Genomic DNA, 12,466 nt, shown 5'->3' with positions numbered 1-12,466 from the left:
GTGGGAGGCTTCTGCAGAATATTGTGGCATTGGATAACCTTGGAAGACCAGAGCGGAAACATCGCGTAGTCACTTTCAGTGGAGAAAAACTGACCAATTGAATGACTTCTCCTGCCATCTGTGCTATCCTAGAAAGAGCTATGAGCGTGGAGACTGCTGTTCCCACTTCCACCGCTGCCTGCCCACTTCCTTGCATATATGTGTATTTTACACACACACACACACACACGCACGCACGCACGCACACACACACACACACACACACTCATATACTTGGTGTTCTCTTTTTCTTTGTCCCCAGACTTCCTGCTTTGAGCATCAGCCTCTTCACTGTGGACTTGGAAATGCCAGCGACCTTGATGGGTCCTTAGAATTTACTTGTAGAAGTAAAAGCAGTCTCCAGGGGGCAGGACCTTTTACAAATCAAGGAAAAGCCTGATCCTGGCCTGTCTCGGGAGCTCCTTTAATACTGAAATGAAACGATCATTTTCTTAAGATCTCTATGGCCAGCTCTATGGCCTTGTTGTGATTGCACATTGGACTGCCGATCACAAGGTCAGCAGTTTGAAACCACCAGCCGCTCCATGGAAGAAAGGCGGGGCCTTCTGCTCCCGGAAAGAGTTACAGTCTCGGAAACTCACCGGTGCCATTCCGCCCTGCCCTGTGGGTTGCCATGAGTCGACAGCACCTCCGTGGCAGAGTTTGGTGATTTTGTTTTGGATTGTTCTGCTCCGGCATTCTCTTCCTCTCTCAGGGTCTTTGGCCCTCCTCTCTGCTCCTGGAGCCAAGTCTCCCTCTCTGGAGCGCGTCTCGAGCTTGCTGGCCTTTTGAGCCAAAGTTCAAACGGTCCAGGCTCCAACGCTTCCTTGCCGCGTGACTTTGGGCCATTGTGGGGCAGTGCTGGAAATTAGAAACCAACTATCGGCCCCATTCTGGCTGGACACTTAAAATTCATTTCACCCCTAATAAAATGTAAAAAATAAATTCATTTCAAAAATTCATTTCAAAAAATTTTTAAGTGCTTCTATGTGAGATGGGAGAAAAATGAGGCTTTCTACTCTCATAAAGAGTTACGCTGCCTGAGACTGAATGTGGGAGGTTGGGGCTCCAGAGATGGACCCAGGAACCCACAGGGGGCAGTTCTACCCTGTCCTATAGGGTCGCCAAGAGTCAGGATCGACTCGGCAGTGAGTTTGGTTTTAGTTTTCTGTGAGCATCATGGAGGTGATTGGAGGTAGTCTCTGCAGCTGTGACATCATAGCCCTTGGAATGTCACAAAGCTCCCAGCATGCAAACTTGAGGCTGCCCCCTCCTCCTCCTCTACCTTCCCCACCCCAAACAGGAAAAATCCCAGTTGTCATGGTGTCACGATTGCCGACTGTGTGTCAGAGTACATTGTGCTCCACCAGGTTTTTAGTGGCTGGGTTGTGGGAAGTAGATTGCCAGACCTTTCTTCTGAGGTGCTGCGAGTAAGCTGGACCTTCTGACCTTTGGGTTAGCAGTTAGCACGAATGGCTCACATTTGTTCCACCCAGGCCTCCCCATCTGTGGGCCAAAGTCCCTGACCGCCACCCTCCTTTCTCAGCAGACCTGCCAGGACATGGCTCTTGGCTTTAAATGGTGGTGCTTGCCTGTCCCTGCGTTGGGAGGCTTAGCTCCACTTTGGGTGAGCGCTGCCTGAGCCTGAATATGGGGGTCTGGCTTGGGGCGCAAGAGTGTGGACTGTGTAGCTCCCATCCAGACCTCTCCAGGGCAGCAACTTTCAATCCTAGACTTTCTTTCCTGGGTCACCGTGTCTGTCTGTGGCCACCACCAAGCCCCAGCCCTGTGGTCTGCCTCTGTTCTCCACTCCTCAGTTTAAGTCAGGGTTCCAGGAGGCTGGCGGCGGCTTCCCCAGCATCCCTGGGGCCAACCTTCCTGATTCTCTAGGTTGCTGATTTTAGGTCTAGGAAGCAGTCATTTCACTCATTAGGCAAGTCATGGTGTGGGCCATAGCGTTTATGTGCAACTGCGTGGACCTGTTCCCTGTCCCTCCCCCAGCACAGGCCATGGAAGCCACTCTGGGGCCCTCTCACTGCCTTTTGGCCTGAGCAGTTGGATCTTTATGCACCCTGAAACCTCATGTAGCAAGCACATCAGCTGGTGCTTTGTTTCTGTGTCACAAAGGAAAACAGAAAAAGGAACAAATGGATTCGTTTTTCTTGACTTAGGAGCTGTGATTTCTTGATAAACAAATTTGGAGACTCGCTATTGCATTCCACAGACCTTGCTGGGTGCTGGTTGTTCCATGTGTGGGTGGCAGCCTAGTGGCCTGGCCCTGCCCTTGGGGCTGTCACACAGGCCTGCAGCCCAGAGCCCTGTGCCTGGTGTCTGGAGGGGGGCTGGTCTGGCTCTGGCTCAGCGCTGCCTCTCACACTCCTTTCCTGCCCACACTTCAAAGCCTAGCCCAAGTCTCCCTTTTCCTCAAAGCCCTCCTCCACCTGCACAGCCCACTCGCCAGCCTACCCCAGCTTCCGCAGCACACCTGCCTGAGAGGAAGCAAGCAGGGCCGAGTCGGCAGCTCACTTCCAGAGGGCCCCAGAGTAAGTCACCAGCACAGGGGGGCTCAGTGTGTGTTTTCTGATTCCCCGGGCAGGCCTTCTCCTGAAGATCAAGTTCTTCTTTTTAAATAAAAGATGATTACATTTTCAGTAAAGGTTGGTACAGCCACTTAGGTTTTCATTGAACAATTTCTATACAATTTGTTCAGTGACATTACTTACTTTAAAAAATATTATTCCGAAAGAAAGCAGAGAATAATAAAAGTAGAACAAAATAAGAATTGGGTTAAAAGGGAAAACAAATGATGAGCTGTTAAAATTTTAACCGAGCTTCATCTGCATAATTGACTCTGGTGTACTCTGTGGGAAGGGCTTTTCCCATCCCTGGTCAATGGTCCAGGGGGTTTCAGTGGAGACTCATTCCTTATGAGGTCTCTACAAACGGATTCTGGGCCTTCGCTGTTATCCATCGCTTTCTGCAGACTGAAGGCTCAGCATTTAAGCTCTAATACTTTTCCCTCCTCTGATCTTGGATGTTGTGTTTTACAATCCTTATGTAAGACCGAGTTCTTATCCTTTGTGCTTTATCATTTCGCTCCACACCCGTGTCTTCAGAGCTCCCCTGCCCCTCTTCCGTCTCCTGCTCCCACACTGGTTTGTGTTTCCCCTTCCAGGCAGGACCCCGGTCAGCCTGCCTCTGGGGTGCCTCCTGGCCTGGACACTGAAGGTGCTCAGCCCTGTGTGGCTGGGGAAAAGGGTAAATGGGTGTATTTGGCTCATTCCTCCCTCCGCACCTGTCAAATACCTACACCCCTCCTTTCTCCTCACCCTGGATCATATGGCAGCATCAGAAGCAGACTGGATCATTATGACTCAGGTTGTATTTCAGACTCTGGAGTCAGACGTGGCCCTGGGTGCTACCTTCCAGCTCTTTCTCTGAGTTCACATCTTAGCTTGACACACACTAGCTTGGTCGGCTGCGCACTATTCAGACCTAAGGGAGTGATGCTTTCCCCCGTCTTTGCTGTCTCTGTGTTGTTTTTAACCTCTTTCTTTTCTCAGTATTTCTCACTTGCCAACAGTGCCTGGAAAGAACACATGGGAGCTTTGGGTTTGAAGGAAGGTTCTCATGTGATGTTTTTCCACACCAGTATCCCAGGCACAAACTGGGATGCACGGTCACCTCATTGTAAATAAAACTCATGACGGCAACTGGCAGGAAACACACAGGGCAGTTGTTTATGAGAACTCTGGAGCCATGATGGGTCACCATGACTTGGCATCGTGCAGAAACAGCAGGGACAGCCAATACCCTTTCTGCACCCTCCTCTTCATTCTCTGTGCAGGGATAAGCCCGCCTGGATGTACGTCTGAGTCTGGTTGTTGTCCTTTCCTTCCCTCCAGAGATCCTGCGGATCATTCAGTTGGACCTGGACCTAAAGTATAAGACCAACATCCGGGAGTTGTTTGAGGAGTTCGACAATTTCCTGCCAAGCGCCGTCATTGGCATAGCCAGAGAGATGCAGCCGGTGTACAGGTACGTGGGACTGTGTGCAGGTATGTGCAGGCCCCTCCCCTCCATCTCTTGCGGCACCCAGGCAGTCAGCTCGGCATCTTTTCCTGGAGTCCTTGGGTGGGGCAAACAGCGACTCCTGTGCTGGGCCGCTCACCCAAACATTAGAAGCTGGAATTCGCGCAGCCACTTGGTGATCAGCCACTGCCAGTCTTCTGGAAACCAGTTCCACTCTGGCCCTCCTCGGGGCCATGCAGGGCTGATGGCATGGGCAGGACTGGTAGCATTTTTGCATATCTTGGGAACTCATTTGTGTTTATTGCCGGGAATAATAGAGTAGTAGGGCAGATGTGCTCTCAAGCTAAGGATGCAACCTTTGGGGATGTTGTGACTTTTTTTGTGTTCTGGGAATGTCTCATTTTTTTTTTCTCCCCTGGGAATGCCTCATTGTTGGCTCTGGTTAAGTTCAGAATTTTAAGAATCTTGGGCTTTGTCTCACAGCAGTACCAGCATAGAGACTTGGCTTCCACCCACCCTTGTGATAAACCAGGCTTCTCTGGCCTCCAAATCGCCAGAGTGACACCTGATCTCTACCGGGGTACGCCATCACGTGCGTGAAGAAAGTTCATGATCTCCTCGTTCCATTTCCCCATGAACTTGTTCAAGCCCCTCCTAGGAGCGAGGTGATTCCTGAGAGGCCACACGGCATCCCTGGACCCCTGGGGGGCATTGCCCCATGCAGTGAAGAAGCACGTTCTCCCTGCTGGTAGTGCTTCAAGGCCAAGTGTGTGGCAGAGAGAAACTCCACACCGGCGAAACAGCACTGGTGTGGTAGCCAAAGCCGGAAAGCATGCTGACTGTCGGTAGACAGCCATGGGGAAACAGCTAGTGCATGCTGCTGCACCCACCCATGGGCGCCCCGAAGGTCAGCGCGGCATTGCCTGGGGTGGGGTGGGGGTGGAGAACACGAGGTGACTGCCATGCCTCTCACCCGGCAGCTGTATATCCTTTACAGCCCCCTGCGTGGACTAGAACCGTGTGACTCAAACACACCAAGGGCGGAAGCACCTACAGGCTCTGGTTACAAAGCAGCCCCTGGCTCTGTGTCTCAGAGAGTCACGAGTTGCTGACTCTTCCTCCTCCAGGTCCGAGCCAGCGCTGCCCCTGTTGGCTTATAGTCCCGAGGACATGCTCCGTCCCCTGCGCTGTGTTCTCCTCGTGGCTCCCTGTGGACGGCCTTGGAGCGGCGCCCAGGCTGTGGAGCGCGGCAGGGCACAGGCAGCTGGTGACTCAGGGGCAAGCATTTCCCCTGAGAGGAAGGAGGAGAAGTGACAGTATAGCTTGGTCGTGGCTGTTTGCGAGACCGCGATCACATAACAGGAAATTCCCGAGAGCTCCGAGAGCCTTACATAAGCCTCACAAAGTCACAGGGGCCTCATCAGTCTGTGTGTGCGTGCCTGCGGGCATGTGTGTGCGTCCATGCGCAGGCATGTGGCACAGGGCGGCCGGGAGAGAGGGTTTGGACAAACAGCTGTCATTTGACAAGGGAATCACCTCCATCAAGGTGTGTCTCAGGTTTGTGATTCTGCACTTAACGAGGGAAGAAGGTGGAGGGTACACTCACCTGTATCCCAGCCGGGCCGGCCACTCTCCTTGGGACCTTGGTTTCCCCAGCTGAGAATGGAAGCGACAGCTCCCGAACCCCCTTCCCCAGTGAGCTCACGGGTTCTTCTGACACCACTTCCTCCCTGGCCTTCCCCTGAGCCAAGGCTTCAAACAGGTTCCTTCTGGTTAGATGGGGGGTGGGGGTGTGTGGACCCTTGGGAGGACACCCACACGTACTTAGAACTTGCATTTCTACCCCAGAGATACCCAATCGAAATCTGCATTTTAACGAGCTCCCCAGACGGCTTTAATAGCTCCTCCTCGGCTGATTTTTAAGTGCCCATAAGTCACTTGGGGATTTTGTTTAAGTGTCCGTTCTGATTCGGTTTATCTGGCGTTGGCAATGCAAAGTCTCAGCAGGGCCACACACGGGAGGAAGCAGTGTGAAGCCCGCTGCCTGTCCACTGCAGGGAGCATTCTGGAGCTGACAGGCCCGTTCTCCCAGGGGTGTTTCAACCAGGCTCGTTATTAAATGTGTTGCACCACTGGTGCTGGCAAGCCCTGGTGAGGAATCTTGTCGCATAATACAAATGGAACCCTGGGAACCCGCTCAACTCTGACATGTAAGCAATATTGGCTTGAATTTATATTTCCTATAGAGCAAGTACTTGATAGGTAGTGAAACTCAATGGAACTGTCTGGCCACCTCAGAAAAAACCTTGGAAAGATTTTAAGTTCCAAATGAAATCAAGCTGTGGACTTGTTAGTGAGTCCTGCAAGAGAGCTGAGCCCCAGCCCCCGGCCCCAGCCCGGCCCGGCGGCCCAGTCCACAGAGGGCCCTGTTTGGAGCATTGGAGCGTTTGCTGCCTCAACAGAAAGCCAAATGCCTCTGCATGGCCCTCCCTGCCCCTCCCAGCTGAAATGCTTTTAAAGAGGCCTGGTAATTAAGTCTGTAAATGAAGGCCCTTTACTAATATGTGCCCTACTGGCTCTGGGTAATTGCCTTTTAATATTTGGAGTCTCCTGCTGGGCTGGGGAATGGCGCGGTGCTGACTGGAGCCAGCCGGCGACAGGAGAGCGTGGCGCTTGCACTGACCACAATAAGCGTGGAGATGCTGGTGGCCCGAAAGCCTGGCCTTGTTTCCCTGCGTCTTTGGAGCCTGCGCCTCAGGGAGAAAGTTTGGGTTGGGGAGGGGGCGCGGGGCAGGGAGAGAAGAGGGTGTGGGGGGGGAGGGAGAGGGAGAACAGGTGCCCAATAAGGGCCCTCAGAGCTGACTCCTTCTTGTGAGTAGTGCTCAGCCCCTTTCTTCTTGGACGTGGTCAAGGCCCCCCACATGGGCACCTGCCCCAGAGCATGTCGGGGAGCCCCTGCCAACTCTTCCTAAGTGGTGGGCCACGAGGTTGGGGAGTGTTTGGCTGTTCAGTCTTACGGTAGGTGGAGTCTGCTGCCGTGGATGAGCAGAGGAACGAATGGCGGCAGCCGCACACCCGTGAAACGTAACTCGGTAACTGGGCTCTGTTTGATCCGGACGTGCACCAGGCAGGAGTGAATTTGGTGCTCCTCAGCTGGGCTGTTTTTCATAATCCCTGGTCTGACAGTCATTGCGCTTCGAAAGGGCACATAGTAAGCCATTGTAACGCCGGTTTCCCCTGTCTCGTGTGCCTTGAATGGGAAGAACACCCCACTGAGCATTTGACAAGCATTTTTGTAACCCTCCCCCCACTGTAATCACACTGAGCGCTCATTGGAGAAAGGTGCCAGGTTCACAGGACATCAGGCGAGTGCCATCATGTCACCTGACCTTTCCCTGAAGGAAAGGACATTGTGGCCCAGTGACCATCCCCGCTGGAACCTTGCCCGCCCTCCTCGGTCTCTCTCTGCCTCTGCATCGGGGTCTCCACCCCCGGCAGGTCCTCGGTGGTGGGCAGGTGGCCGAAAAGAGTGGAGGGCTGGTGCCTTTCTGTAAACGGAATGGCTGGCATTTGTAAATAGACATCTGTATCTTCCGCAAACATCTCAGCCCAGGAGGCCATTTTAAATTTGTTTCCTCGTGACTGTATCAGAGCCCTCTGTATGTGCGGCCCGTGAACACACGTGGAGCTTAGCGTATGGGTTATAGGCAGAAGTCGGGGTTCTGTACCCGGCCTTCCACTGGCGACCCAGGTGGCCCTTTGCAAGTCACTGGATTCTCTGACCTGAAGCTTCTTCAGGTGCTAGTACAGGTGCATCTGGATCCAGCATAGGCTTACTCGGCCATGCAAATGAAATAATATACACGAGAGTTTGGGGTGTGAAAGGAGTCATTCCTCTCTCCCCTCCCCTTAATCTTTCTCATTCTGTGCACGCGCACGTGTGCGCCCACCCTTGGCTTGGGCCAGAGCTGGCTGCCTGAGGAGCAGTTAAATGGGGGCTTTGTCGGTGAGGGCTGGGGGCTTCCTGTTGGATCTCTCATGGGCCCACAGGCTGTGTGCTGTTTTGAGCTCAGGGCCACTGTGTGGTGGAAGCAGCACCCTCATCCTGTCAGCTGCTGATAACACACCACTGGCAAGAATTTGCTTTTGTAGTGTTTTAATAGTGTCCACTCTTTCACCTTCTTAGGTCACTTGTTTTTTTGTTTCTTTTTTTTTTTTTTTTTATGGACGGTATTTGGGCTAGCCTCCTGCCAGCTGCGTGGAGTGAAAATTTCCAGCTTATCTGCAGGCTGCCTTTTCCCACTTCCTAGAGCCAGGGACGGGCCAGAGGGGGAGAGTCGAAAGGAAGTGAGGAGACAAAGGTGGGAAGAGAGGATGTGGTTTGACATTGATTGACCTGGGCTGTGTGACCTTGGGCCAGCTTCTTGACCTCTCTGAGCTTCATTTTATTGTTATTATTTTTAGCTGACACACGGAGATGATGACACTATTTGGCCGAGCCGACGGGGTGAGGGAATTGCATGATCTGTTTATATTGCCCGGCAGGGAGCAGGGCAGGCGGCTGTGGTGGTGGTGATGGCCATTATCCATATTCCCAGCTCTCCCACTCTGGAGCCCTGGGTCCCCCAGGAAGCACCTAACCTCCAAGCCACGCTTTTCTTACACGTAGAGTACATGCTCCCAGGAAGACGCATTGCCACCCAGTCCATGTCGACTCAGTGACGGATGCTAGAGGACGGGGTAGAACTGCCGCTGTGGGTTTCTGCAGCTGCAGATCTGCAAGGAAGCGCAAAGCCTCGCCTTTCTCCCAGGGAGCGCTGAGCTGCGGGGCTGGTTGTGAACAGCTATCTTTGTGGTCAGGGCCCTGAGTGCGGTCCACCACGCCACCAGGGCACCGCGGATGCTCCTACTTGCAGTGTAATGAGGGTGATTAAAAATTTTTTTTAAATTTCTGAGCATTTAAGCCCTTTTCCTATCTTGGAAATTCTTACCATATATGGGCATACTTGCCTCCCATTAAGGGAGTCCAAAGGACTGGGTACTGTCTTTCCCATGCTCCTCGGAGCTAGCGGAGTTGACACTCTCTCCCCTTCCCTCTGTTTCCTGAGGAAACACCATCACCATCTAGTACCTGTCCCACCACCTTGTATACTTGCACGATATGCCTCAGAGGATCCAAAGTACACAGCAGGAGTTGATAGTATACATGCAGAAAATTGCAATGTTGCAGGGAGATGGATTTTAATAAAGCACTGAATTGGAGACAGAGAGATCAATGAGGGGAGGAAAACATGCACAGGAAGATTGTTGGACCATGGGTGTCTCGGAGGAAGGAGAACAGGGGAGGCCAGAGCCAACCTGCCAGTGCCCGAGGCAGGCGCCCCTTCCCGGGGCTCACACCAAGAGCCTGCCTCCTGCTTCCTAGCCAGCCCCTGAGTGCGCATATGTCCCCCTCCACCCCCTCAGTGGCACAGAGGATGTTTCTGACTCTCCTCACGCTGCAGAAGTAACCTCTGCTAACAGCATCCTATTTTCCAGAGTAGGTCTACAAATGTAGTAGTGTGCATCCTGTAGGGTCGGTGTGGTTGGCAATGATGTTACTGTAACCGTCACGGCTGGAGGGCTTTCCACGGGCATTCTTTCAGGTCCACTGGTCTCTGAGCACAAGGCGCTGCTTCACGAGCCAGCCCTGCTCCTGCCATCACTCAGGATGAGTGAACCGAGGCCTGGAAGATGAAAGGGACTCGAGCACCTGCTCCCCGGACTCCTGAGAAGGAACTTCTTAGCCTCTGCCCGTGTGTTTTCCAAAAAAGTTAACCAAGATGGAGCCGGTCAGTTTCCATGAAGAGCTAAGTCTCAGGAGAGGAGAGAAACGTGTGCCACCTTTTGGAAGTGTGAAAGGTTAAAAGGCCAGTAGTGCTCCGTCAGTTCCGGGAACCAGAGGACTGGATGTGCCGCCACCCCAGTGCCTGGCCAATGTGGTGGGAACCAGGAGGTGGGGTAGGGCGAGGCGGCCCCTGGGGTGGAGGGAGACATGTGTGCCGTGGGTCCTTTTCAGTGGCACCGGTGATAAGATGGAGTTACACAGGAAAAGGCCGGGGCGTTGTCATTGGTGGAAAAAGATGCCACACCACAACTTTCCTGGCCTTTTTTCCCTAAGCAGCGGAGTTTTCCATGTTCTTATTATTTCTTCATAATAATTCCCCATGATTGTCTTGTGTCCTTTGAGAAAAGCTCTCAAGATGACCAGGAAGCCGTCGCCATTACAATGGGCTGTCCTACAAGAATTTCATTGGGAAGCTTGACCCCATCCACCCATCCACCTCCAGCCCTGGTCTTGCCCCCTCAGACTCTTTTTGTTGAAGTGTGTGGACCGAAACGTGCAGAATTCTGTGCAGGCACGGGGGTAGAGATGGAAATACCCCCTTCAGAAATGAGAAACAACCACTTCCCAGTTTTATAGGGTTGTTTAATAAACATGTCCAGGATTTTGACAAAAAATGAAAAGGCTGTGTACTGAAGAGCCCTTGGGCTGTGTTCCTGTGAGTGTGCCCCTCCCTCACGCTGGGATGCCACCCAAGGCCCTGGGGCAGGGAGGCTGCCGAGACCCGAGGGCTCAGGCTGAGAGGTGAGGTCCTGGTGGGACATCAATGGGAGGGGCCTTTCTTCTCTGGAAACCTGGCTCACTTCAGTTCTCCACCCCCACCCCCCTTTTATGTTCAAGGTTTCATTGTGAAGGTGAAGGTTGACAGAGCACATCATGAGTTTTCCCTTCAACAACTCATACACATTTTGTTTCAGAGCATCCAATCCAATCCCTCTCCCTCCAGGGCTAACTCTTCCCCTTCCGCGCCCCCCCCCCCTGCACCCCCGCCCACCACATAGAACTGGGTGTCTCTTGGAGGGACGAGTGAGGTGAGGACAAGCGAATGGAGGGCCAGGCACTTAGATGTCTGCTGATTAAATGAGCCTTCAGGCTGGCCCTCGGTTCCTGCTGACCCTGTGACCACAGGTGCGGTGGGAACAGGCTGCCCAGACCCGCAGGAAAGAGCAGACCTTTAATCAGAGGAGCTTTCTTGGCAGCATGTTGGCCCACCGTCCAGGAAGACATCATGTCCCACAATTAGTGCTCATCTCAAATTTGCTTTCATTTAATTTTTTTCCTTTTAAAGACAAGCCGTAAAACATCTGGTCCCCACTGTCAGCGAGTTTGTACCACGAGGGAGGCGTGTGGATAATAGGTCAGTTCGGGACATACAGGATCCGGATCACACTAGGATCGCTGTTTGGGGCTCCCCCCCCGGCACAGCCACAGTGAGCACTTGTCACAGGAACTGCAGACTGCACCAGGCGGCCGGCTAGTCCTCAGCGTGAACCTCTGTTTTCAGAGTGGGTCACCCTCTGCTCCTTTGAAGGGCATCCTGTGCTGGAGATCCAGCTCTGGGGGGGGGGGGCGGAGGGGAGGGGAACCAGAGCGCTCACTCAGCAGGGTCTGCCGAGGACCTGTCTGTGCCCAGGAGAGCAACTAGAGCCCCCTCGTTCCTCCAGGCGCTGAGTCCCGATCCTTCCATAGGGGGGTGGACCCAGGCAGGTGCATCCACTGAGGACCAGTCAAGCAGACAAAGGCAGGCCTCTTTGGCTTTGCTGCTAACTGTTTTTTTATTGCCAAATAAAAATCCTATCAAAAGAACCTTATTCGCAACCAGGCGGCCAAAAAGACATATCTGTAAGCACCTTTGGAGGACACACACACACACACACACACACACACACACACACACACGCAAGCTTGGTGGAATCACAGTGGCACATGCGTGGGAGGGACCTTCTATGACAAGCAGTGTGTGGAAAGGACTGAATTGAGCATGACCAGCACTGTGTGAGGGGAATTTCAATAGGGCTCCAGGTCCACCTTGGGAATGGGGTTCAGGCGTCAGCTGCATTTCCATAGGTGACTAAGTGAAACGGATGCTCAGTCCCCTGACTCTCTGCTACCTGATCGCAGCAGGCTGGCTTATTTCAGGAACCCCTTGCCTCCTGTCCGTACAGTGGGTCCATTCTTGACACGAGCCACTTGTCACTGGCCCTTGAGACACCCCTGGTGTCCTGTTTTGGGGGTGGCAGGATCAACCGCCCACATTAAGGAGGTGCCCCTGGAGCATTTTGAGCCAGGACTGCGTCTTCCAGCTGCCCTGGTCCTTGGGACTTTCCTAGGAAGATTTGTAAAGGAGGATCCCAGGTGGCGCAGTGGTTAAGTGATCAGCTGCCAGATGGGCAGTTTGACCCCGCCTGGTTCCTCTGTGGAAGAAAGGCCTGGCAATTTTGCCCCCTTAACGACTGCAGCCCAGGATGGGAGCGGCGGCGGGCGGCGGGCAGCAGGGACGGGCAAGGGACG

The 12,466-nt window shown here is 53.3% G+C and overlaps 1 protein-coding gene across 1 annotated transcript in view; it reads left to right on the top strand.

Moving 5' to 3' along the window:
- XXYLT1 (xyloside xylosyltransferase 1) overlaps positions 1-12,466 on the top strand; it is a 203,852-nt gene that overhangs the window by 108,694 nt on the left and 82,692 nt on the right. Inside the window, exon 3 of the mRNA XM_075556234.1 lies at positions 3,945-4,077. Coding sequence (XP_075412349.1) covers positions 3,945-4,077 — 133 coding nt within the window. The remainder of the gene's footprint in view (positions 1-3,944; positions 4,078-12,466) is intronic.

Source organism: Tenrec ecaudatus, chromosome 8, assembly GCF_050624435.1.
Source record: "Tenrec ecaudatus isolate mTenEca1 chromosome 8, mTenEca1.hap1, whole genome shotgun sequence".
NCBI lineage: Eukaryota > Metazoa > Chordata > Mammalia > Afrosoricida > Tenrecidae > Tenrec > Tenrec ecaudatus.
This window is presented reverse-complemented; position numbering and strand designations above follow the sequence as displayed.